The sequence below is a fragment of the Acomys russatus genome, chromosome 8 (assembly GCF_903995435.1).
Source record: "Acomys russatus chromosome 8, mAcoRus1.1, whole genome shotgun sequence".
Taxonomy (NCBI): Eukaryota; Metazoa; Chordata; class Mammalia; order Rodentia; family Muridae; genus Acomys; species Acomys russatus.
In genome coordinates this window covers 39053470-39081216 of record NC_067144.1, presented here as the reverse complement: position 1 = coordinate 39081216, position 27747 = coordinate 39053470, and the positions used below count along the sequence as shown (strand labels likewise).

General features: G+C 42.8%; 1 protein-coding gene across 1 annotated transcript; it reads left to right on the top strand.

Annotated features, from left to right (window-relative positions):
* Nucleotides 1–1522: 1522 nt before the first annotated feature.
* Cmss1 (cms1 ribosomal small subunit homolog) lies at nucleotides 1523–26757 on the top strand. The gene is made up of 12 exons (XM_051150358.1): nucleotides 1523–1541; nucleotides 4530–4665; nucleotides 5068–5140; nucleotides 10372–10491; nucleotides 10599–10670; nucleotides 12269–12398; nucleotides 16294–16353; nucleotides 17665–17767; nucleotides 22792–22852; nucleotides 23329–23416; nucleotides 25059–25147; nucleotides 26539–26757. The coding sequence occupies exons 1-12, from the start codon at nucleotides 1523–1525 to the stop codon at nucleotides 26620–26622; spliced, it is 1035 nt and encodes a 344-aa protein (XP_051006315.1). The 3' UTR covers nucleotides 26623–26757.
* Nucleotides 26758–27747: the final 990 nt, after the last annotated feature.

Below are 27747 nucleotides of genomic sequence, written 5' to 3'. Positions count from 1 at the left end.
TTTTGATCATAGTGGTTTTATTATGGTGATTAGAAACCCTAACACAACTGTTGGGCAGCATGGCACCTACTCTCTGGATGGTCCTTTACCTAACGTTTGCAGGTTCCTGTACAAAGCAATACAGAACACAAGCTGTGATAAATATATATGAATTACTAGTGTGTCTTACAGGCTGTGGTCCAACTAGTCCAACACTGGCCATCTAACAACAGAAGTCGACAAGCCTGAATGTCTCAGCTGGTCTTCGGTATATGCCAGAATCCCAGAGTAGGCTCTCATGCAATGGAAAGGTGAACTTGCCAGCAAGAGCAAGCAGGCAAAGAGCAAAAGCTTCCTTCTTTCTTGTCCTTTATATCGGCTACCACCAAAAGGTGTGGCCCAGGTTTAAGGCAGATCTTCCCACCTCAAAAGATCCCGATTAAAAACAGGTCTTGCCACTTCAAATTATTTAATTTAGAAAAACCCCTCACAGCTGTACCTGGCTGGTTGGGTTTTAGTTCATTCCAGAAGCAGTCAAGTTGACAACCAGGAGCAGCCATCACAGCTGGAATGGGCTGTGATTTAATTAGTATTCATCCACAAACTTTTAAAGAGTAGTTAGTTGACTGTGCGACCCCATTGTCAGCATCCCTCTCAAGGCCCCAGTGCTGGGAAGTTGCAGGTTACATATGTATACAGAGATAAAGGCAAACCCTGAGAGAAAGCTGAGCAATCTTCTGTTTGTAATTGATACTGTTGCCATGGGCCGAAAAAGGACTTTGTCCTCGCCTCCTCTTTTGGAAAAATCCAGCCAACCCCATCTGGCCGTGCAGTTTTTTAAATAGTCCTCAGGGACTTGGAGAAATGCGACTCTGTCCTGCTGCTGAGTGACCCACTGGGACTGAGTGGGGCAGGCCTGGCGTCACCTCATCCCAGCAGCCCTGAAGAGCTGCCTAGCTTGGACTGCTGTGCTTCCCTTTCACTGTTCTCTTAATGGAAATCACAGACTACAGCCCTGACTTGAGAAGAACAGTTTCCTCTTTCGGAACCAAAAAATGTCAAACTAAGGAAACAGCTAATGTGTTCAAGCCGCAGTGATGAGATGATCTCATTTTATGTTAAAGGTTTCAAAAGATGAAATAATTTTTGGAACAAGAAAGAAACTTAGATTCAGAGTATTTGATTAACATGATATTTTAAGTATTTCTCATGGGCATAGAGTCTTTTAAGTATATTACCTAGTTTCAACTAGATTAGCCAAATATAGACTGTATTCTGCAGAGAGAAAATTCTAGGGAATGGAGAAATACAGAGTTCAAAACTCACCCCCCCCCTCATTTATTATAGGTCAGTCTTTTTATCTTAAAGTTTCTGTTAAAGATAACAACAGTATATGAAAATATTTGTATTAGAAATGTAACATTTTCTTTTCTTTTTTTCTTTTTAAGAAATTTAACATTTTCTTAAGGACAGAGAAATGGCTCAGCTGTTAAGAGCTTTTACTGCTCCTGCAGATGATGTGGATTCAGTTCCCAGCACCCACATGGTGACTTGTACCATACGTAACTCCAGCTATAGGATATCTGCCCTTTGTCTGACCTTCTTGGCCCCCAGACGTGCACATGGGGCAATACATACATGCAGACGAAAAAGCCTCATGTACATAAAATAAATCTTTTAAAATGTAAACAAGAGATTTTTTTTTTTCTAAGCTAACTCTGGCCTGAATACTTTGGGCACATGTGCAATAGAGTCTCAGAAAATGTATGGTTCAGGAAAAGAGAGAGCTGGACGTGTATTTAACACCATCACATGCCACGAGGCAGAATAAAATTATGTCCTAATCTACAGGTTACAGGCTAGAAACCGTGTGGACAGACACGCAGAGATCGGGGAAAGAAAAGCGCTGGAGAGGCAGCCGAGCCTTTATGGGCAAGCGACGCTGGGACGTGAGATAAGAAAGACCAGATTCCAGTGATACAACCCAACATAGGAATTTTTACATGGAAGATGAGCTTTGGTTCTGAACTTTTTGGTTTTTTAATGTAAGGCATCACATGATCTGTATTTGAGTGCTACGTGTGTCTTTTTTATTTCCTTTTCCTACTGTATTGTGCTTTGTTGAACAAGTCTGAGAAGAGCTGGCAATCAAGAGTACAGTGTTCAGTCTAGTTACTAAGGATGATGTTCACTGCGCATTGTTACTCATGCCCTTATCAATTTCAGTTCTTAAATCTGTTGATATTTGGAGCTGGAGAGATGGCTCAGAAGTTAAGAATACTCATTGTAGCCAGGCAGTGGTGGTGCACGCCTTTAATCCCAGCACTGCGGAGGCAGAGGCAGGTGGATCTCTGAGTTTGATACCAACCTGGTCTACAGAGCGTTCCAGGATAGCCAGGGCTACACAGAAACCTGAGGTGGGGGGAGGGGGGCGCCGGGGAGGGAACAACAGGAGGAGAGATTGAGTCACTCACTCTTACTATTCTGTAAGTCCCCTTATTCTCTGGTAAATCTCTTCATTGTGCAGCTTTGCTGGTTAGCTGGGGGGCAGGGTGGGTTTATTGATAGGTTGGTTGGTTTTCTGCTTTTTTTTTTTTGTCAATTTGACAAAAACTAGAGTCATCTTCAAAGAGGGAACCTTAATTTCGAAAATGCCGTCATCAGATTGCCTCTAGGCAGGCCTGTGTGACATTTTCTGGATTACTGACTGATGTGGGAGGGCCCAGCCCACTGTGGGCAGTGCCACCCTGGGCAGATGGTCCTGGGAAGTGTAAGATAGCTGAGCAGACTGTGGGAGCAGGCCAGTAAGCACTGTTCCCTCATGGCCTCTTCTTCAGATGTTCCTTCCAGGTGCTGCCCTGAATTCCCTCAGTAGTGGATTGTGAGTTGTAAACTAGGAGTTATGAACTGGGGGCCTGGGGGGGGTGGTGGGGGGGCACCTTCCCACTCCTCCTTGAGTTGGTTTTGGTCAGCCTTTTATTACAGCAGAAACGTAACCAGGACAACTGTCTACTCTGTTGTGTTAACATTGTGGCTTTCCTTTTCACCAATATCTGTAATGTGTGTCTTTTATTCTTTTGAACTTGCCTATTCTGTAATACATTATTTAAATTTCTTATGACAAACACTTAGGTCTAATTTTTAATCCATTCTATTAGTCTTTGTCTATGTGTTTGGTTATGTGTATATATGCACATGTGTGCCAGTGCTCTTGACTGCCAGAAGAGGGCGTCTGGTTTCCGGAAGCTGGAGTTGCAGATGGTAGTGAGACATTAAATGCGGGTGTTGCAAACCAAACTTATGTCCTCTGAAAGAACAGTAAGTGCTCTTAATATCTGAGCCAACTCTTCAGCGCCTACACCATTTATTTGTAATATAATGGTTGATGTGTTGGAGTTTAAATCTGGTTGTTTTGTTTTGCTTACTGGTTTGTTTGTTTGTTTGTTTGTTTTTTTACACATCTGTTTTCTTTTTCCTATCTTCCTATAGGATACTTGAATGTGTTTGATGCTCTCACTTTGTTTTATCTTAATTTTATTGTTTATCTATATTCTTTAAAGGCTGTGGCATTGTATCACTACCATAGATAACTGTGACCTCACTACTGCTCAGTGGTTTTAAAACGTTCTAGCTCTATTTTGTATCTTAACTTTAAAAAGTATTAATAAGTAGGAAACTGCTGACTCACCACTGGTCAGTCCTCTTCCAGTACCAGCCCAGTGGGTAAGAAAGGCGACTTTCTTACAATATGGGAATTCAGAAGTTAAGGCCCTCAGGGTGTCTCTGTCGATGCTGCAGAAGTAGATGAGTGGGAAACCCATCTCTGGGCTGAGTTCCCATCTCTGTTCTCGACCATCTCTAAAAACACCCTTGTGGTAGGTGGGAAAAATTAAAGGCATCCTTAGGCTAGAGTCTGGGCCATTGCTGATAGGGAGGAGGGACACTGTTTTTCTGTAGTATTTAACTTGAGTAAAGTGGTCATTGTATAAAAGGCTTCAGTCTTTCTAGGCTTATCCTCCAGCAGGGCAGGGACTGGTTGTGCTGCTCAGGCACACACCGTAAGTGTCTCCATTCAAAAGCTTACGTCCCAATTTCTAGATGTTGTACCTGTGTCTCATCCCCACCTCCAAGAAGGTCTCTCTTTGTAGTCCTGGCTGTGTAGTGTAGAGCAGGCTGGCTTCCAAATCACAGAGTTTCTTCTTCCTCTACCCTGAGTGTTGGGGTTAAATGCTTGCACACCCCACCCCCAGCCCCCCGCCCTTGTTGGACCACTTCCTGATCACATCATCGGGGACATTTCAGACCCAAACTGTAACACAGAATTAAATGTTCCCTGATGTTAAATGATCTTTAGTTTTTCGGATTATAAACAAGACTGGCATCTGAATGCTTACATCTGTCTCCAACTTAGGTAATTTCCATTATTAAATTCGACTTGCAGGGAGAGAATTATGAAGTCAGGAGATTAAACCTCTAAGCCAGTCCTACCAAGGATGTACTGACTGAGAGAGGTGCTCTTTAACCTTTGAACTTTGTATCTCTCTTTTCAGAGCCATCGGGTGATGAGGAAGAAGGAGACACAGAAATGACACAGCAGGACACAGCCCAGGTTCCAGAGCCACCAAAGAAAACCAAACAGGTGATCACCACCAAGAGCAGCCGTTCCAGCAGTCCCCTGACTCTAACGTCAGCTGCTGCTGGGACTCGGGAAGTTTTTACTTTCATTACCCATGAAAAGGCCATGTTTTCCTAACCATGGACCAGTGACGCCTGTCTTCCTGGATGTCTTAAAAAAAAAAAAAAAAAAAAAGTTATTTCAGGGGCTGGAGGAATGTCCCAGTGGTTAAGAACACTTGGTCTTGTAGGGGACTAGTTCAGTTCCCAGAACTCGCTTAGTAGCTCACAACCATCCATAACTCCGATTCCAGGAGATACAACTCCCTCTGAACTCCATGGGTACCAGGCATGCGGGTGGTGCAAGACAGACATACAGGCAAACACTCACACAGATACAACTTGGAAAATGTACATCACAGTTATGTTGACCTGGGACTTAATAACCATTCAGCCTTGTTCTTCTGGATGTAGATCTTCTAACACAGCAGCACACAGCATAAGGCGATGGAACATTGCCACGCACACAAGCGACATCACAGTTCTGGTTGGTACATCCATGACACTGTTGTGTTCAGAGGATCCTTGGCACCTTGAGACCTAGTCTCCCCTCTCAGACCTCTTTTAACTTCCTGCCATGGATACGTCCCAGAAGGGCTCCACCGCATGGAAGTTAAGGGCTTGGGTCTTCTCTCCTTTCTAGCCTGCCCATGCCGTCTCTGATTATCCCACGGCTCCCTGTGCCCTCTCTTCCTTGCTCTTCTTCCTCTAGAATTCACTCATGTACTCAAGACTGTCTACTCAGGCACACTGTGTTTTCCAGAGTCTTCCTCTAGTTACTCCTGCATGCAGAGCCTGAGTCACCTTTCCCTTCATAGGTGCCTCGGGGCCAGAATTTCTCCTGTGTCCTCTACAGTACTGAGCACACACTTGGGTATTTCTTTGGCAAATAATACTGGGGACACTTTTCTAAATGATTAGTTTTGGGGGGGGGTTGGGTTGTGTATGTGTGTGTGTCTGTCTGCGTGTGCGTGTCTGTGTGTGTGTGTGTGTTTTAAGAAAAAATCTATTATGCTGTCTTTAATTTGAATTTTTTCAGATCTTCATAGTTACTATTCTCTTACATTTTCTTTAAGTATGATCAGGAATTTCATGACATTATACTGTCAGTCTTAGTGTACATTCAGGCTGTAAATCACTGGGTAGGAGATAGATAGCATCATTGCCCTATTTTAGGCTGTAAATCACTGGGTAGGAGATAGATAGTATCATTGCCCTATTGTGACTAGATTGGCCTCGTGTTTGCTGTACTGAGTCCACACCTCTAGTTGCCCAGTATTTAGTTTTTCTTTTCTTTTCTTTTTCTTTCTTTCTGTCTTTCTTTTTTTTTTTTTTTTTTTTTTTTCCGCGAGACAAGGTTTCTCTGTGTGTCCCTGGCTGTCCTGGAACTCACTCTATAGACCAGGCTGGCCTCAAACTCAGGGAACCACCTGTCTCTACCTCCTGAGTTCTGGGATTAAAGGTGTGTGCCACCATGACCAGCACATGTCCATAAAATTTTTTATTTATAAAAATATCTCTTTATAAATATGTCCCATATTTATACCATCTACATTTCTAAAATCATTTTTGAGTTTTGTTAAAACAAGAAACAGTCACTTAAAACAGCATGATTATAATGTTTCTGTTGTCACTGTTTAAATAAGTGGGTCTTGATCCACACATTTGAGCTTGTGTGGGGTTCAATGTGTGATTTAAGATTTAGTAATATTTCTTTTACAAATGCGAGTGCCATTGCATTTGGGGCATAGATGATCAGAATTAAAACATCATCTTGGATTTTTCCTTTGATGAGTATAAAGTGACCTTCCCCATTGCTTTTGATTATTTTTGCTTGAAAGTCTATTTTATTAGATATTAGACTAGCTACTCTTGCTTGTTTCTTGGGTTCATTTGCTTGGAAAACCTTTTTTCCAGCCCTTTACTCTGAGGTAATATCTATCTTTGTTTCTTGCATGCAGCAGAATGATTGAATCCTGTTTTCTCATCCATTCTGTTAGTCTGTGTCTTTTTATTGAAGAATTGAGTCCATTGATGTTGAGAGATATTAATGATCAATGGCTGTCGATTCCTATAATTTTGATATTGTGATTATGTGTGCTTGTGCATTTGCTAATGTGAAATTATTTATTTTCTGTGTTTTCTTGGGTGTGTTTACCTTCATAGTGTTGGAGTTTTCCTTCTAGTATTTTCTGTAGAGCTGGGTTAGTGGAAAGATATTATTTAAATTTGGTTTTGTCATGGAATATCTTGTTTTGTTTTCTCCATCTATAGTTATTCAAAGCTTTGCTAGGTATAGTAGTCTAGGTTGGCATCTGTAGTCTTTTAAGGTGTGCAAGATATCTGCCAAGGCCCTTCTGGCTTTTAGAGTTTCTGTTAAGAAGCCTAGTGTAATTCTAATAGGTCTGCCTTCATATGTTACTTGGTCCCTATCCCTTGCGGCTTTTAATATTCTTTTTTTATTCTGTACATTTAGTGTTTTAATTATTAAGTGGTGGGAGGATTTTCTTTTTTGGTCCAATCTATTTGGTGTTCTATAGACTTCTTGTATGTTTATAGGCATCTCTTTCTTCTTTTTTTTTTAATTTTATATATATATATATATATATATATATATATATATCTTGAGTTACCCAGTTAGGTTCACTTTTTTTAAGGATTTATTTATTTATTATTATGTATACAACACTTTGCCTCTGAGCACATCTGCAGGCCAGAAGAAGGCATCAGATCATATTAAAGATGGTTGTGAGCCACCATGTGGTTTCTGGGAATTGAACTCAGGACCTCTGTAAAAACAGTCAGTATTTTTAACCTCTGAGCCATCTCTCTAGCCCCCAGGAATCTCTTTCTTTAGGTTAGGGAATTTTTTTTCTTTATTTTATTTAAGATATTTTCTTGGCCTTGTAGGTGTAGAAATTTTTTAGATTTAGCATTTTCTTTGACTGATATTATCAATTTTTTTCCTATGGTATCTTCTATGCCTGAGATTTTTCTCTTCCAACTCTTGTAGCTGGTTGGTGATGTTTGTGTCTAGTTCCTGTTCTCCTCCCTAGGTTTTCCATCTCCAGGATTGACTCACTTTGTGTTTTCTTTATTGCTTCTGTTTCACTTTTCAGGCCTTGAACAGTTTTATTCATTTCCTTCTCCTGCTTGCCTGTGTTTTCCTGTATTTCTTTAAGGGTTTGTTCGTTTCCTTCACCTGTTTGATTGTATTGTCCTGTATCTCTTTGAGGGCTTTATTCATTTTCTGCTTAAAGGCCTCTATCAACTTCATAAGATTAGATTTAGGCTGTTTTCCTGCACTTCAGGTGTGTTAGGGTACCCAGGGCTTGCTGTAGTAGGATAACTGGGCTGTGGTAGTGCCATAGTGCCAACGGTTTTGTTGAGCATATTCTTGTACTGGCCTTTAGCCATCTGGTTGTCCTTGGTGTTGGCAGGCTTCGAGGTGCCTGGTAGTCCCTGATGGTTGTCTCCTCTGGAATTGCTGACAGAGCTGGGACCCAGAAACTGTCATACAGAGGTCATGGGCAGACCACTGCTGGTAGTTCCCAGGGGCGGCTGCCTCTGGGGGCAGTGGTTTTCAACCCGTATGTCATGACTCCTTTAAACAACCCTTTACCATGGGTTGCCTAAAACTATCAGAAAACACAGACATTTGCATTCTAACTCATAACAGTAGCAAAATTACAGTTATAAAGTAACAACAAAATAATTTTATGGTTGGAGCATCACTACAATGTAAGGGTCACAGCCTTAGGAAGGTTGAGACCTGCTGCTCTAGAGAAGAGCTCCATGTGCTAAATAAGAAAACATAATAGGTACTAAGTCGGCTTCCCTAGAACCTTGATAATAGTTAGGTTGGAGGGGAGTTGTTTTTGTTGTTTCTGTCTCTGTCTGTGTCTCTGTCTCTCTGCTTCCTCCTCAACCCCCAGCCCCACCACAGTGATCTGCACTTTACTCTGTACTAACTGTTAAGTCTCAAACCCAGGACAAATTTCACTTAGTACCTGCGTCTCCTCCTAGCACTTCTCACCCCACCTCCACCCTAAACGTCTCTTCAGTTTCTCTTTTCCCAGCCTGATCCCTATATAACTCAGCCATTTTGGCCACACTGGTCTCTGGCCCATGCTGGCTCTCTTAGTCAGCCACTCCTTTCTCGCTCTCCTTCCCCCTCTCTCCTCTCATGGTCCATTTAATCTGCCAGCTATCTTCAGTCTGGTCTCTTCCCTCTGCCTGCTTTCTCCCTTGTCTCTAGAATAAAAATCTTCTCCATACTTTAGGAGTGGTCATGTCCTTGTCCTTTTTTCTCATGTTTTCTTTTCTTCACTAACCTCATGGCAGCCTTCCTGCCTCAGCCTCACAAATGCTGGGATTATAGGTCCGTTATATGCTTTAGGAGCTTCACTAATTACATCCAGACCTTTGCCTTAGAAGGGAGAGGTGAATGCTTCCTTGTTCTATACTTAGATGCTTAGCGCCTTCTGGAATCTTCCGTCACATATTAGTGGCCTTGGCCCAGTTTCTTATTGGCATGTATAAGCATCAAGTTAAAATAAATCTACATCCACATGACAACTTTCTAAGTAAGAGAGACAATATCTTTATTTTCTTAAGCTACAAAGCAATAGATCTTCTCAGGCTTTTTGTTTAAACTGTAAAGAAGCTAAAGATGATGTTATTTTAATCTCAGCCCTTTTTAATCTACTGTACCTCCTGAAACAATGACTAAACACTGTCCTAAAGAACTTATGGACCATTACATCCCTCTTCGATCTGAGGCCATAGGCATTCATAATCTGGGGGGGGGGGGGGGGGGGGTCTGCGTTGTTTTTGTTTGAGATGGGGTCTCACTCTGTAGCTCCGGCTGTCCTAGAAGTCATTATACAGACCAGGCTCACTCTATAGACTCACAGAGAACCGCCTGCCACTGCTTCTTGTGCTGAGATTAAATGTCTATGCCACCACACCCATCTTCAGTCTGCTCTTTTTCTTAGAAAGACTCATCTGTGAACAGAGCAGTAGAGACATGGCTGCCCTAGCTGGCGTCTGACTGGTTAACAGATAGCCTCTACTTGGAACGAGTCTTCCTCCCTCCTTCCATTCTGCATCTTACTTGGCAACCTGCTTGAAATGTTGCATAAACACCCAGCACAGGAAACATTTTATTTTGCTGCTTATGATTAATACATGTGGAACCTGCACATTCTGTTTTATAAATCAAGGCTTTAGTCCAAATTTCCTGCTTTTCTACCTTAAAAAACAAAACTCAATGTTAAAAATAGCATGGTGCTCTATAGGGATCGTGGGACTCAAGGCCACTGGCAAAATCAATCACTCCTGGTGCTAGAGTACAGAAGCAGTTTTGAGACCATCCCCGGGAACGCTTGTTCTGTGGTCATCTGTAAATGCCTGCATGGGTACAGCTGGCTTTGTCACACTATAAGTAAATACATCCTACTTTGTGTTTTCTGTGCTTGTTGAGAAGAGGGAAAGAGTGGGTGCTGTAAGAAGTGCCTCTTGGAAATGCGGGGTTCCGCAGGGCAGCTCATGGGAAACTCGAGTCGCTCTAGTCAATGACCGCCCTGCCACATCAGCATTTTAAGCACATCTATTTCTGTCTGCATTTTACACACAAGCCCTTGGCTTCCATCTCTAATAATCTGCACACATCAAGCACACATATACACTCACTCAGTCACACGTTTTGATCTCTAGTCAAAGATTTTTTCCAGTCTTACGTCATCTGTACTTCCTGACTCTCTCAAATTCTGTCACCTCAGCTGCTGCATAACAGCTCCAGTGGGTCTTCCAGCATCTCTGTGGAATGTTACCAAGGTACTCTAAGGAGTAGGGGCACCGCAGAAAGTGCTCTGGGGTTCATACCAGCCACTGACACGTCATCCTACAAAGATGAAAGGTTCCTCATTTGTGTTTCATTACAGCCTACAGAGTGCTTCCTGATACAACCAAAGGAAACAAAAGAGGATTCCCAGAAGACCAGGAAGTGGAAAAAGGTACCAACAACCGTTTGTTACAGTGTGTGGCTACATGTGGCTTCCATGACATTTTTGTATATCATTATGTGAAGCTATTGCAATCCCTGACTTAGAAATCTAGAAAGTATAAGATTTGGTGAGATCTTTTAACTTTGCTAAAGACACTAGGAATACGTTTTCTGTGGGTGGGAAACTAAAATTAAATTTGTCCCGATTCCCTTTTCACTCTTGGGAAACACCAGTGAATCTAACCTAGAAGGATCGTGTACTTTCTCTTACAGTCACCCCCTGCTTTTATGCAGGAAAGTCATGACCAGCCTCCTTATCCATTCCAGTTGTTACACCCTACATGCTAAAGTAACATCTAAAAGAAAGCAAGCATATAAGGGCACCGTAAAGTGTTTTTAACTCTAATGCAGGCCATGATTTAAGGCAAATACTTCCCTTCCTTCCTCTTAAACAGCATCTCTATGCACAGAGGTGACTCTTGTACAGACTTTCTTTACAGGTCATCCTTAGGGGGAAAATAGTTAGCTTTCCCCTCCTCTACCACAGTTCTGAGAACCGCAGTGTGGCTCGCTCCCTGCTAGGCAGGGTGTGCTGAAGTCAGCAGGGGGAATGACTGGCATGAGAGAAAAGAAGAGGGTCTCAGCCAGCCAGCTGCTTACCAGCAAGCATTCAGGATGGCATGCACATACTCGTGTTTGCTCTCCTCACGAATGGCCAAATGGGAAGGCAAGACATGCCAGATTGCTTGAGGTTTGGCAGGTCCTTAGGGAAGTCCCCGGCTTCACTTGGGCAGTTCACTCACTGGGCCTTGGGGAGCCTTAGATTCTGGAGATGCAGGGTCAGAACTCCAGCTGGTTTCGCTTGGCTGATGTTGTGCTGACTTACGCCCATGGTGACAGTGTTAGGTTGACACCTTTGATGGAACCTTGAGTAGTTCTGACATTGTTGTAGAAATGAGGATACTGTGGGCAGGGGAGTGGGGAAGAATGGCTCCTTCCGGGTCTGTAGAGAAACAGTACGAGGAAATAAAGGGAAATTTTTAACAAACATGGACAGTCCTGCTTCCCTGAATTTCATGCTTTCAATAAAAATTTTATCAAATGAGATGATAGAAAGTGTTTCCTGTGACCATTCTGTTGTTTCCGAGCCCTTGGGATTTTCTCCTGGACCGGGAGAGTTGGTGGTCAGGTCTACTTTTCAGTGAGCGTCTGTGCTCAGCGTCATCCGCTGAGGTCCAGTCTGAGGCTCGCCACCTAAGCCGGGTTGCACAAGAAGTTCTCAAACTCTTGCTTTTTCAAAATAACAGCACATTCAGGAGTAAAAGAGAAGTTTCTATAAATACCGTATCATTGAGCTCAATGCATAACTTTCACTTCTAAAAGGTACAGACCAGACACTACAAGGAGCCTTCCAGATCAGCTCTTCCTTCTTCAGACACTGTGTCTAAAAAGTATGCAGTACGGTTGCCAAAGGGGATTTTTAAAAATTCATACTCAGCTCCCATCAAAAAACTGTGTGCCATTTAAATGCCAGAAAAATGAGCCTCTGCCACATACCGTTCTACAATCTAGTGTTCTGCCTTTTTTTTTTTTTTTTTCTTGATTTAGAAGAAAATTTCTGATATTCTTGCGAAATCAGAGCCCAAACCAGGAACCTCTGAAGACCTACAGAAGCTTCTCAAGGACCATTACAGCGGCAGTCGGTCCGTGATTGAACTAGAGGAGCTGCACCTGCCAGGTACAGCCAGGCTGCCGCTTCCTCGGGAGTGAAGCACTTCACCTTTCCCTTCCTGTTCTGTAGTTAGTCATCTCCACCAGCGGAAAGTCACACATTTCCGCACTTTTATGCCCCTTTCCTCCATCTAATAGTTTTTAACTGATTTATTTTGGATACTCAAAACACATTTGATGAATTGGACACTAAGATTTGTCAGTATACTTATCATTTCCTGAAAAGACTAATTGTTCAATACACAGTTTTTTTTTTGGTTGTTTTGTTTGGTTTGGTTTGGTTTCCCTGTGTAGCCTTGGCTGTCCTGGACTCGCTTTGTAGACCAGGCTGGCCTGGAGCTCACAGTGATCCACCTGCCTCTGCCTCCCGAGTGCTGGGATTAAAGGCCTATGCCACCACCGCCTGGCAATATGCAATTTTTAAAAGATGTATTTATCTATTTTATGTATATGGGTGCTCTATCTGCATAGATACCTGCATGCCAGAAGAGGACATCAGATCCCAATATGGATTATTGTGAGCCACCATGTGGTTGTCAGGAATTGAACTTGGGACCTCTGGAAGAGCAGGCAGTGCTCTTAACCTCTGAGCCATCTCTCCAGCCCTCAGTACACACTTTTATTAGACTCTTCAAGGAGTAAAGGTCTCTGAGTAAAGATATTAAACTCACATAATGACACTTCGCACATTTAAAAGTACTGGGATAGGACTTTGTTGGGCCTTCCTATAGATAAGAACTTTGGCCTTAGTGAGCCTGTTAAGCTAGGTCCTGAATCCCAGAACTCAGGAGACTGAGGCAGAAGGATCACAGCAAGTTTGAGTACAGCCTGGGCTATAAAATATCTCCAAAAACCTTTTTTTTTTTTAAGTAAACATCTTAGTTTTATTGTTGTGGTGGTGATGGTTGCAATTGTAGGGTAGTATTTGGGTTGTATCCCAGACTTTCAAGCCAACTAGTGAAATGTGGTGCTAGAACTCTCCATTTTCACAGAAGTGGCTATAGTTTAAGGTCCACTACCATACTTAGAATTTAGAGGGCACAGAAAGCATAAAGTCACTGCTGAGCTTTTTGGCTATGATGCATCCATCAGGTCCTTCCTGGGCAGGGCTAGGAGAAATCAGATGTTGTCCTGAAAGCGAACCATAAGGAGCTTTGGCACCTCTGCTGCACCTAAGCTATTTCCAGACTACAGGACACAGCTAGTGCTCCTTTGGGGAAAAGTCAACGGTGGCAAATTTCCATTACAGCTTCATGCTGCCTAGACACCTGAGAATCTGAAAAACAGCCTGCCTGCCCCTGCATAGCTACAGTTCCTCTGGGCTCTGCTTTCAGTGCTCTTTGGGGTTAGCAGCAGGAGTGCCCCTCTCTGTTCTTTTCCAAGACAGTTGCCCTTCCGGGAATGGGAGGCACGCACTTGGTTGTGAACAGGACCTGCAATCTAACATTTGCTGAGCCCAGACAGGAGGGCTGCCCCTGGGGTGTGAGAGCTGTGTCCTGGCTGCTCTATGACAGGAGCCAGGGGTGTCACAAAGTCTCTTGTCAAGCCGAGGCTGATGTCTAGTTTTTACTGTGACTCAGTTTCCTCTTCTAGTTCTCCATTAGCATATAACCTGAGCCCTGGAAGGACTTGTGAAGGACATACTGCTATTCTGTGACCTCGGAGAACATCAGAAACCTTGGTTCTCTGCAGAACAGTTGAGAGCTAAAGGGTAAAAGAAACCCTTGGGAGTGAGCTGAGTTCCATAATAAGTCTGTGATATATCATTGTTTTATTAATACTCCATAAGGCAGCTGGATAAGACCGTGGACTCATGTATTTTTGTTCTAGGGAGGAAGTATGGTAGAAACAGCCAGAAAGAACAGGCTTCATTTTCAGCTAAGAGATGACCATTTGGAGACATAGTCAATTAAGGCATCATTAGAAGGTTTCATAGAGAAAACTTGAGTCCCCACATGAAGACTAAGACCAGCAGGGCTAAGAGGCATGCTAGGTGAAGGGATAGAAGATGCCATTTGCTGTTTGGAATCAGTTAAAGGAGGGTGTAAACAATACAGTGTTTTTTTAATCAGCGTGTCAAGATTCTGGCTTGATTTTAATCTGAGGTTATTTATGTCTGAAGGGCAGAAATATGTCCTCTTAATTACTATTAATTGTTCTGTTTACTGCTAACATCGTACATGTGGGAACTTAATTAGGGATTTCCAGACCTAAGACGCTGGGAGCTAATAAACCTCTGTTGTCTCCTGAGAGTTGGTTTGGTTTAGATCAGTGACCCTAGCTACAACTGCCCCACTCACAAATCTCAGAAGCAGCACAAGCACCTTCAAGGGATTCAACCCAGTAGAGTCCATTCCTGCTCTCACTGGTTTGTATGACGCTCTCCAGAGGGGTCCGATCATGTCTCGGCTGGGAGAATTGTAATTGTAAAGGCCATCAAGGGCTCCCTTCCTCTAGTGAGGCAATAACTTTGAAATATTACCTAATATGAGTTATATGTATTGGGTCATAATATAAATGTCAAATTTAATCAATAATAGTTCACTCCCTAATACTCCTATATTTACACAGAAACAGAAAGAATTAAGTTGATAACCATTTTTGTTCAGGCTCAAGAGTGAATAATCCTACTCAGAGTTAATATTGTTACATATTTCGTGGGTCTTTATTTATTTTGATGTGTTAGGTTGTATTTTACAACTAAGCTGAATTGTGTTATATTTTGATATATTATTTCCAAATTGATATTATATTTCCTCTCTTCATATGTATTTAAACAATCATTACACATTTTATATATATATTCCTATATGCCATGTTATTATATATGTACATTGTTATTTTTATCTATATTACATTTGCAGATCCTCTCATTCTGGTGTGTTTGTTTTGTTTGGTTTCTTTGGCACATCACACTTTTTTTCAGATATGCCAGATGTGGTTTTGTGTACATTTAAGTCATTTGTTTGAGACACTACATAGTGTTCCAGCTCTTTGATCTGTCACAAAGCAGTCACCCATTTTCCCAGATGTGGACACCTGTACGGCTTCTCACATCTCAAGATCATAAATACTGCCAAATTAATCTTTTTGTGTATCCATTTACAGCACACACAGAAGTGCCTTGCCATTGTTCACCCAGAAATTAAACCAGGGGATGGGAGAGTATATAATATTGGTATTATTACTTTCCAAAATAGGTTTACCAGTTGACAGTTCTACCTGCAGTTGGCAGACGTTGCCCTCACCCCACATCCTCCATGCCACCTCCCGTTGTACACCTTTCTAATATTTGCCACTCTACTGACTGAACACAGTGCTGCATCACTTTGCTCTTCTGAGTAACTAATAGATCTGAGGTTCTTCACCTTGCCTTTGCACAGTGCGTCATTCATGGATTTCAAATGTAAAGATGCTTCCACTGCCTGTAAAGGATATGTAAAGCTTTTCCTGCACTACCTTGAATAGTTAAAAGTGCCTAGCCCAAGGCTGAGCCTCAGCTGTCCCGCAAAAAGCGCTCAGTCCCATGTACACACAAACCACAGAAATGTGCTCAACAGGTTATATGTGTGTATTTGTGCGCATGTGTATGTAACAGTAAAAATAAAAAAGGACGAGGCCACCAATTTGAGAGTGGGAGCCATGGAAGGGATGGAGGGAGGAAACAGGGAAGCTGGGGGAGTGATGTGATCACATCCTCAGTAAAAGTAGAAATAAAATATTTTAAATGATAAAATAAAGCCTGCTATTGCTACTGCTGTTATTTTAAATAACACTTTAAACCATGAGCCTCCAAGACACTCAGATTTTATAACTCATCCAAGGGAGCGTTGTTCACATTCAATCTGTTTTGCTTGTGTGCTTGCAAAGTCCTTAGCAAGGCATGTGTTTCATATTTCTAGACTCCTGTTTCCTCAAGGCCAATGATTTGACTCACAGTCTCTCTTCATACCTAAAAGAAAGTAAGTAAAGTCTAATTTGTGAAAATTACTCAACAGGTGATTATTCTGAAGCAGAAGAGGTTTGAAGTCAGGTGTGTCAGTCCCCCCACCACCACCACCCGCGCAATCCCAGGAAGCTGAGGCAGACTAGCCTGGGCTGCATAGGGAAACTTAAAAACCCAAAAGAAACAAGGAAGTTTTGTCTTCCTAAATTAAAAGTTTCTAGCTTAATTGGAGAGGGATTTGGTGCTACTGTCTTTTTTCCTCAGTCAGGCCACGTAGGCCAGGACAGCCTCAAACTCCTAACTCCCCTGCCTAGGCTTCTCTAGTGCCGAGATTCTAGGCCACACTACCAGGCTCATTATTTGGTGTCCAGTTTTAATGGTTAAATGTCTTCCTGTTTGACTCTGGCTTTAGGAATTGGGTCTGGGCCCTGTCTGGGTTTTGTAATATATTAGGTGTATTAGGGTAGGAATCCAGAAAGTAGTACCCTAGTCCTGACCCTCCACTCTGCCCTCTGAATAAACCTTGAACTTGACCTTGTTGTCTTAAAGATCAGAAAACTGAACTGTGTGATCTTTAACAGCTGTGAACTTCACATTCTGTTTACGCGTTCAGAATTCAGGCCTAGCTGTCACTGCCAACCTGACTTGATATTTTCATCTGTATTGTGTATCGCTAGAAAAGGATAGATTGTTCATATCAAAATATCTTTTTCTTGTTTGCAGCAATGAAGTGACTTACAGAGAGAGATTTGACATTCTTCTTTCAGCCTTTAAATGTTATGATGGTGCCCAGTTCTGGCTCATTAAACACTTCCCAGATTTTAACTTCACAAATATAAACCTGTATTATAATAGGAATATCCTGACATAAAAACTTTAAAAATATTAAAACTCTAAGTTTCTTTAATAAGCATGATAATAAATGAATTTGAGGCATTATTTACTGTCAGCTCCATTTTAGGTCATGCTGGATGCTCCTTTAAAATTAACTTAGGTTGGGTGTGGCAGCTCGTGCCTCCAATCCCAGGCAGGTCATTTCTGTGAGTTCCAGGCTAACTAGGACTATGCAGTGAGACCCTGTCTTTAAACAAACAAGCAAGTAGGCTAAACTAAAATTCAACATGGTTGAATCAGAATTATTCTATTAGTCAACACTGTCTTCAAGCATTAAACATAAATTTTAATTTGCTATGTAAAAATAGCAGAAAATGTAATAACAACTAGTGCTTGTTTTTTATTTTTCTTAAGCACTAACAAGTAAATAATTGGAAAATATCTACCCTTGGCAGCACCAGCTTAAGAATGGTTTTTGTGTTCTGTCTTTTAGTCTGCCCCAAGTGGGTAAAACTTCGGAAAACCCACAATGAGAAGAAGTCGGTGCTGATGCTGATCCTCTGCAGCTCTGCTGTCCGGGCCCTGGAGCTCATAAGGTCAGAAGTGTCACCAGTTGTGTCTCCTGAGTGTTTTCTGGAGAAATGCGTGCCAGCCGGTATTTCTATGTGCAATGAGTAAACAGAGTCCCCGCCCTATGGGATTGATGTTCTGTTGCAGAGGCTGAAAATAAGCCAGTAAATATGCATGACAATATGCTAAATAGTGATGCAGTCTGTAAATAAAAATCAGGCATGAAAATGAGATGGACGTGGATGGGGATTCTTTTTCAAAGAGGTGACATGGGAGCAGAGACTTAAATGAAGTGAAGGACAGAGCCACATAACTTTGTTGACTTGAAATCAGAGGTGCATTTCCAGGTGTGCAGCAGTGAGCCCGGAAGTAGGATGCACAGTTCCAGGTGTGCAGCAGTGAGCCCGGAAGTAGGATGCACAGTTCCAGGTGTGCAGCAGTGAGCCCGGAAGTAGGATGCACAGTTCCAGGTGTATAGCAGTGAGCCAGGAAGTAGGATGCACAGTTCAAGGTGTGCAGCAGTGAGCCAGGAAGTAGGATGCACAGTTCCAGGTGTGCAGCAGTGAGCTGGAAGTAGGATGCCATGGAAGGACTTGGGGCAGAGGGTGGTATGAGCCTTTTTAAAGGCATGCTTACACTGCTACGTGGAGAAACACTGTGCAGGGCAAGGGCAAAAGCAGTGAGACCACACTAGCAAAAAACAAATGGAAAGATCCGACTCAACGTAGAAACAGGTAGAATACCAGGGAATTAAGTTACTAAACCTATATCAAGAAGACATAATGAGATGGCAGAGCTCTTAAGGGTGCCATACTCCTGAGAGGGGACACGCAGTGATGTGAGCAGCCTGCCTTACTTAGGATGGTCTACAAATTTCACAGGTCCCAAGTAAAACTTCTAGAAAATTTGTTTTGTTTAAGTAGAAAAACTAATTTAAAACTTCTACGAGAACATACAACTAAAAATGGATGACTGTGGGCTGGAGAGATGGCTCAGAGGTTACGAGCACTGACTGCTCTTCCAGAGGTCCTGAGTTCAATTCCCAGCAACCACATGGTGGCTCACAACCATCTATTATGTGATCTGATGCCCTCTTCTGGCCTGCAGGTGTACATGCAGACAGAGCACTGTATACATAATAATAAATAAAGCTTTTAAAAAATATGGGCGACAAAAGGTTGAACAGGTCCACTTAGAAGAACCTTATACCTCCCACACTGCCACTGCACATCTATTAGAGTCTCAGCAGTTCAATGCGTTTGGGACTGTCACATGCAGGCCAGGCACATGGGGTCAGTGGACCAGAACTGAAAGGGATGGAATAGACCCAAGTGCATATGAAAACATAGCATACAGAAAAGGTGACAAATAAAAAATCAATGGAGAAAGACAGATTGTTCAACAACTGTGTTGAACAACTGATTAGCCATCTGGAAAATAAAGTTGGACTCATATCTCACCCCTTCTACCAAGATAAATTTCAAATGGACCAAAAATTTAAAGGGAAAACAATGTATATTAAAGGTAAGTTGGCGCTGTATTAAGTGCTTTCACAGGCATTTCCATCTACCGAAATCTTGTAGAATAAACAAGAAAACTCAGCTTCCAGAGAACAGACAGAGTAGCGTGGCACTTACAGAAACAAGCCCTGTCTGGCAACCAGGAGACAAAACAGAGGAAGTCTGTGTCTTGAAACAGGAGCTTTGTCAAGTACCCTAAGGTGCAAGCGTAGGGACTCCGTGGCGACTTAACATCTGTTTTTCTAGATGAACTAATAGAATCATGGTTTTAGAAAAGTAGTTGTTAAACTTTATTGCTCTTTCAAATTCTGCTTTCTCCACCTCAGCACACACGTTAAATCGTATCCCACAGCCTCCAGTAAAGCAAAATGGGTCTTTCAAGTACATCTGTTCCAAGCCTACTTGATCATCAGTGTTCCAGTTTACCTGGGTAGCCATCTGCACTTGTTGGCCCTGAAATCAGAGCATTTCACACTGACTTTCTGAGCTCTTGACAGGACCACTACAGAACCCACTGCAAATTGGCAAAGAAGTTGGCCTGCATGTGACCACTTAAAAACAAGTTGTCATATTGACTTGAGCTTTTATTACATGCAAATTCGTTTCTCAGGGGCATAAAAGCACTATGTTGTCACACTTCATTTACCAACTGTCCCAAGATCTACTATGGTCCATTTCAAGGTTAAATGAATTGAAAAGTGTGATCTGAGCAGGCCCAAGGAAGCCTAGTCACTAATAATTCTATCAGAAGGACTTCTGCCCTCTAATTCCTGTTGTTTTCCTTGTTAACCTTGCAATGGAGAATGCTTATGTGTAATTAAGAGCGTACTGGTAATACACACTGGATGGCACGGTTCACTGTCGTATATATCAGTATGTTCCTCCTGGTCAACAATATTTCTCAAAACATAATGACAAATAAAGGAAAGTATCATCTAAAGTATAACTCTAAATCTTAGCTAGAAACTTGTTCATTATATCCACTTTAACTCAAAATGGAATTTTAGGTGACATATAGAAATATACAAAATGAAAAACAGGTGGTCAAACTGAAAACAATAAACATCAGAAAATCAGATGAAGCCAGCTGGAACTGATGTTCATTGATCTCTTCCATAAAGCCTTTTAAGTTGTAGAGATGGACTCAGCTTCTGTGGACAGTGTGTTGGGAAACTTCAGTTCCCAGGTCCATGGCATTCTGTGAGTTCAAATTTAAAAATAAAAACTGGTCCCAGAGTGACATAGTGGCACCATCATTAATGTCATCTGTATGTAATGCTGTAATCTGGCTAGTCATAGAGCAACTGTTTGTCGAATCTGAGGCCTCTTGTCAGAACAATCCTTATACAACTGTCCTCTAAGGTAGCAAGCAGAGCAGCCTTGGCCTTCAGAACTGATCATCTGAATTGATGTAGATAGATCCAAACTGTTGAATTCCTAGAACTAAGTGGACTACCTCACCCACACACCAGATGTTATAGTCAACAACCCAAGCTGAGATAACCCTGAAACATGTTGGCCCTAAAAGGTTTAAATGAAGCTAGGCTTACCGCTGCACGCATAGAATCCCAGCACTTGGGAGAATTGCAGGTTTGAGGGCAGCCTGCTTAACAAGGTCAAGAGCAGTCTCTTGTATAGCAAGACACTATCTAGAATGGTAGGTAGGTAGGTAGGTAGGTAGACAGATAGATACATAGATAAATAGATACATAGATACATAGATCAATTACACATATAAAATTCTAGATATTTGGCTTCTCCAAAAATAAAGACTCAACACTGGATTTGTAATCACACTTCTTACTAATGGCTTAATCACTGAACTCTTCAGGGACACATGGCCTTTAATTCCTCTCAGTCATGACACCTCAGAATCGCCTCGCTCATGCATGACTCGCTCCTGCTTTCATAGACCAGGATCCACAGTCCCGTGTCTTTTTTCCTTTCTTCCTCCATCCTTCTTTCCTTCTCTCCTTTAGGCTGGAGTAGAAAGGTGGGGGGTGCAGTGCTAGGATGTAAGCCCTCCTCTCTAGGGGGCTCCGCCCCACCCCCGTGGTTCTCTGTCTGGCCACCCCAACATCCCCAGATCACAGGAAGACTTTACTGCTCTAGTTCTTCTTGTAAACAGGTGGGGTTTTTTTTTTTGAGTCATTTTATACAGAAATACATAGAACATTCTCTGACATGCACCCATAATACAAATTTTGTTTTAGAGAACTAAAGATGCATGTTTTTGAATCATTAAATATAAAAGTATCTTTTATTCTCCAGACTCTATTGTTTTCTGGGAGGCTCACCGCCTCCTTCTGCTAACCTAGGCCTCCCCCTGGAAGCTTCTAGCCTCCGTACAGTCTAACCGAAGCCTAGAATGTTTTCAGCCTCTGAGACTTACTGCTTAATGAACTCGCCCTTACTTGTTCTTTCTGAGCTCTGGGCTGGCTGGTTCAACTCAGCTCTTCTGGCCCAAACTCTTCTCCCAGCTGACTTTTTGAATCTGGCTTCTATCTTGGCCCAGAATTTCTCTGTTTGGCCTCAGACTAACTCAGTAATCTGCTCTAATCTGGCTTCTCATTTTCTGGCTCATTCCGTTTTCACCTGAGTTCTCCCTCTGCAACCCATCTCTCTAATATTGTCCTGGTAAAAACCTGCCTCCCCTCTCTCTCTCTCTCTCTCTCTCTCTCTCTCTCTCTCGTCTCCCCTCTCTCCTCTCTCTCTCTCTCTCTCTCTCCTCTCCCCTCTCCTCTCTCTCTCTCTCTCTCTCTCTCTCTCTCTCTCTCTCTCTCTCTCTCTCTCTGTAAAACTACCTAAGTAGCTTCCCTTTTTCTCTCTCTTCTTGGGAGAGTTGAGCATATCCTATTCTGTCAAAACATCTCTGTTTCGTCACCTTTTCTGCCACTCAGACATCACTTTCAAACGTTAGTTTGCTTCCTCTGCAAACTAACTTTACCTTCATTGTTTGGTATTGAAGGCATGTACCAACACTCCTGGATCTGAGCTTTCCTGTACTTGATACTTGCTCTATCCCAGGCTGGCCTTGAACTCAGACTTGTTTGCTTCCATCTCCTAGATTAAAGGCATGTTTGGACGTGATCTCTTGCCAAAGCAGCCATGTTCTGAATTAACAGTCCTCTACAATCAAAGAAGCCAGAGTAGGCTGAACTTGGGTTTGACTTAGAAGCACACCCAGATACGTACCTAAGTAAAAGCATCCCCCATTTCTGAATCTTTTCTTTTTTGAGATAGTGGCTTGCTTTGCTGCCTAGACTGGTCTCCATCTCACCACAGCCTTTCTGCCTCAGCCTCTTGAGTGATTTCACACACATGTCAGTGTGACTTTTCAGGCCCACTCAAATTTCACTGCAGAAATAGACTTGCCTAATGATCTTTTTGTGTGTGGATGAAAACATAACTGTACACATTTAGAACATTCTTTTGGATGATAAACTATAGTTTGTAAATAGTGAGTTCTTAAATAAATAAGTTGTAATCTACTACATGCATTGATTAATTAATATATTCCTTTTCATTAGGTCTCTGACAGCATTCAGAGGAGATGCCAAAGTTATGAAATTATTTGCAAAACACATAAAGGTAAGCAAGGGACTGTAATTCTGGTCAGAGATGTAAGTGGTCCCTAATGGCATCCCAAGACCTCAGCCTTCCCATCTGACCTCTTCAGTCATCCTAGAAATTATTTTCTTTCATCCGAGCCTGACACGACAGATCTAAGAGCTATTCTACTTTCCTCTGCACTTTGTGCCTCTACATGGCTACCTTGACCCATTGCAGTCACACTTTACCTTGTCCACTCCTCAACAGATGCTAAGAGTTGATTCTCAATTCCTTGGGCATTGACCAGTTTTCTTTAAAATAATAATAGAGACAGAGAGAGAGGGGTGGGGCAGGACAGACTGTCTTCTTTGGAAGTTGGTCCCAAACAAGTGTGGCCCTAATTTCGTTTTTTTAATTATTATTAATTTATTTTTACAAAGATAACATGCTCTAAAGTGGGCTGTGGTTGCCCTTTCTTAATGATTCTGCTGTTTCTTCTCTTCCATCTTGGAAAGGTCCAGGAGCAAGTCAAGTTGCTAGAGAAGCGTGTGGTGCACCTGGGTGTGGGGACTCCAGGGAGAATCAAAGAGCTTGTTAAACAAGGTATGACATGGGGATGGTGAGACTTCTGTTAAAAGCTGGCCCTTTACCTTGCCTGCCCCCCTGTAGTCTGGGGAAGCTCTCTTGGGGGTACAAAAGAAAAACAGACCTCTGTGTAAATTGCCCAGTGGGAAACTCAGCTCAGCCTTTGATCTTAGAAGCCAGCCAGCTTGCACAGTGCTGTGGGGAATGAGCACTGGGGCCCACTGAGATGTGCTTGCCCAGCTAAACACATTCAAATCCCAGTGGCTGGGAGCAGCTGAGAGGTTCTGCACTGCTTACACTGGTTAGCTGGCCTCGGAGTTGGTGGAGCCTGCTCTGCTGTTTCCTTCCCAGGTAATTGAGGTTTGGTTCTCAGGGACTCCTATTCTAGTTATAATGGCACAATAAGCATACTGAAGTGAAAACATCATTTCTCTAGTTGAAAAAGGGATATTCTAGAGTAGTCCTTCCAAGTACATTTCCGTTTTAGTACTTTGCACAGTAAGTATTCCAGAAATCCTGGTGGCTGTTAATAGTTGGCCAACTTTCTCAAGCTAGAGGCCTAAAAACCTGCTAATCTGCTGGGAATCCTGTTACCTGTTCTTACCAACCCTTTAGGTTTGGGGTTGTTTTGGGAGTGCTGGAGATTGAATCTCTCTGGCCTTATCCATGCTAGACAAATACTCTCTCACTGAACTGTGTCACCAGCATTCTTTTTACTTTATATTTTGAGACAGTCTCACTAAGCTATCTGGGCTGACCTCTGTCTTAGTGTCTTCATCCTTTGCCCTCTAGAATAGCCGAAGTTACACCTGAGCCTGGAGGCTGGCTCGCATTTATTGGCTTCATTCTTCATTTTCAAATTATTTAGTATAGTAACATGACTTTGTCTTCTGTCTGCTTCTATTCTTGAATGATTTTGTGTATGTCAAAGTAACACCTTCAGCAATACTGTAACTCGGTACTGAGTGGGCTTTAAAGGGGGGCTATCCATTCATTATCTTTTCCCAGTTTTCCTGTCTAATTCCGGTGAGAGTGTTTAAATAAGAGGTTTTATACTTGTAAGTCTCTGGGGGCAGAGAGGGAAAGGCTGTGGAGGGTGTGGAGGAGCTTCGGGTACTGTTGCCAAGCGTGGCATGCGAGACCATGGACAGTGGCAAGAGCTGAATGTGTGCCCACCTCTTAGGGCCTGAGGACCACGCAGTCCCTGCGCCTCCTCCAGTCTTCCTGTGCAGTAGTCCTAGGTCAGGCTGGCAGCAGAGCGTGTGCAACCCTTACATGGCTTGCCAGCCCCATCAGAGGGTAGTGGTGACCTCATATTCTCCCCGCTGCCTCAGAGTCCTGCATACTCCGATGCTCTCCACGCCTCTGAGGGCCAAGGAAGCTGCTGCTCAAATCCCGGGGGGTCAGGAAGGAGACCCCAGCCTCCAGCCTTCATAAATGGAGGATTGAACACCTGAGTAGTGACAGGCTTAACCGGACTGGCTTCTCTGTCCTCAGAAACAGTGATAGAGCATGTGTTTCCCATTAGGCAAGCATCAGTGTGCAGAGGTTCATTGGTGGGGGAGAGGACAGCAAGTGAGGCATTCAGGAGGAGGATGAAAACCATTTAACTGAGCTCCCTCGTAACGGCTTCACTACCAAGACTCTCACTGTCTTTCAGATGGCCTTAATTTGAACCCCTTAAAGTTTCTGGTTTTTGACTGGAACTGGCGAGATCAGAAGCTACGGAGAATGATGGACATTCCCGAGGTACTGTGTAATCAGCAGTTGTCTTTAATCTTTTTTTTTTTTTCCCCAGTGAACTTTGAGTTCAAACACAGTAATAAAGTCTTTGACATGGAGAACCAGCACATTCCCACTTTGGAAATAATTTCTGTCTTTAATGCTGAGGTAACAACTATAGAGCCATCTCATCCGCTTACACATAACTATATCCTTTCCATGTGTAATACAGAATCAGCTTGGGTGCTCGCTAACTGACCGTGGCTCCTGCCCCCCCAGGACATCTGTACTTCAAAGAAGCCAGACAATGTGGAGGATTTGTCCTCTTCCTGTTCCTCCCATCACAGACACAGCCATCCTTACCATTCATTCTTTTGGAGGCATTGTTGGCCAAAGAGGGGATGCATCACTGTAGGCCTCTCCACGTCCTCACAAAACCTACTCACATAATTTGCAAAGACATTTTCATTCTGTCTGGAGGGTTTCTGCGTCTCAGTAGATTCAGACTGGATGACTGAATGCCTTTGTGGGTACAGCACAGCTCACTGTGTATTTATGAAAAATAGCTCATTGCCTTCATAAATGTAAAAATTTTACTTTACCACCCACCATGTTATTATGGAACAAATTTTCAATCTCATCTGATATGGGGGCGGGGTTATATAATAATAAATAAGGCAAGCCTGTCAATCACCTACTAGGACTAAATCATGGTAGTAACTGTCCAAAGGCTTCGAATTTCGCTTCTTAAACATCCTGTGAGTTAATTTACCACTTAAAACTTCCTCCCCAGACTGAAAAAATTTTTATTATAATTTATTGGCCATCAATTCAAGTTTAAAAACCATTGGCTTAGTTTCCCATGCATGCATACGCGTGCGCACACACACACACACACACAGGGGTGTACTCTGTCTACGTGAATAGTCTTTAAAAAATAAAACTCCTTAACTGTCAGACATATGAGGCTATATTTGATTGTTTCTATTGTGTCTATTCTGAGTGGTCCATTGTAACAGTGTCAGTGCTGTCGTCACAGATATTTCTCTTATGTTCATGGCATTAACAGTTGTCACCAGGCAGTCCATCATATATTAGGTCTTTGCATGCAATCTGGATTACAGAAAGCACACTTTGGAGTCCTTGAACATTTGTGTGGCATCTCCTTTTGGACAGATGCAAACATCAAGGCACTTTAGTGAAACTGATGTCTTACATAAGGTCTCTCTCCTCCTTTGCTGATGTGGCCATCAGCTCTGAGTCAAGCATGGGTCCAGTCTTCTGGGTAGGACTTTGCCCTCTCTGCTTCTGGCCACAACAGCTCTATAAACACATGGGAGCCCGGGTGTTGACTTTGTTCACCAGAACTGTTTCTTTCTGATCATAACCTTTCTGTTCTGTTCTTTTCTCTCGTTTAGATAAGAAAGGAGGTTTTTGAGCTTCTAGATATGGGAGTGTTCAGCCTATGCAAGTCAGACTCCTTGAAGCTGGGTCTTTTCTAAGCCTGGGGCCTGATGAAGAGTCCAACTGCCAACATATTCCAAGTGCTCAGTAACCTACTATGACGTAATGACATTTACTGCATCACCCAGTGGATCTCTAAGAATGTTCCGTGGGGATTCTTTGGCCGATATGAAGCTGTCTTTTGACCGGTACCTTCAAGTAATAAAACTCTGCGTCTGTATGTTGTCCTGTTGAGCAGACTGAGTTTTTCTTTCTTCTTTCACAGCAGCTGAGAACCTGAGCTACTTTCCTCTCTGAGCTTCAGTCTGATAGCTGCAAAGTAGGAGTGCTAGCTCACAAACTATCAGAGAGACCCTGCGATGGTGCCCATGGAGCATGTGGGTAAACCGAGGCATGAAAGCTGGGGCTGTAGCTCAGACATAGACTTCCCACAGGTGGGAAGGGATCTGGATATGAAAACCCCCACCACAAGGAAGGCTGGGCTCCTCGGTGCTTTTACTGGCCTGGGATGAGTCCCCCTTCGCCCACTTCTGATTGGTCAGGTTAGACAAAGAAAAGTGAGCTGCTGCATTCACAGTGCTCATCAGGCAGGTCTGCTAGAAACGGTGCCACTGGAAGCCTGTTGGTTCTTTTTCCTAGCTGGAAATACTTGTTACTTATGGTCTCCTTAATTTTTTCTCTGTGTCACAACTCTGCCTCTCCTGGAATTCATCCTGTAGAACAGGCTGGCCTAGAGCCCACAAAGATCCGCCTGCCTCTGCCTCCTGAGTTCTGGGATTAAAGGCGTGCGCCACCCTCACCCGGCTTCTTAGGCTCTCTTTTCATGTCTCTCTGTCATCTATCCCCTCACTGTGAAACAGTCTCGGCACACACCATGGCCAACAAAACTAGGAAGAGCAAATATACCTAGTACAGGCAGAAATAAACACACCAGCCTTATTCGTTTGTGTGTTTTGACTTTCTAATTTGAAATAATAGCCAATGTGCACAATTTTTGTAAAAACAATGTGGACTGTTCCACATGGGGACGACTCCATGTCCCCTTCTACAGGTTCTCCCAATGTTACCGCCTCGTATACCCAGCACACAGGTGTAGCAAAACTGACAAACCAACATCAGCACAGTACACATACAAACTGTTAGACGTTATTCCAACTTGCCAA

Excerpts from the sequence above, each read along its gene's own strand:
- Cmss1 (XM_051150358.1), top strand. Across the intron at positions 10,671-12,268 it reads AGACCAGGAAGTGGAAAAAG|AAGAAAATTTCTGATATTCT; the intron begins GTACCAACAACC and ends TTCTTGATTTAG. Across the intron at positions 25,148-26,538 it reads GAATGATGGACATTCCCGAG|ATAAGAAAGGAGGTTTTTGA; the intron begins GTACTGTGTAAT and ends TCTCTCGTTTAG.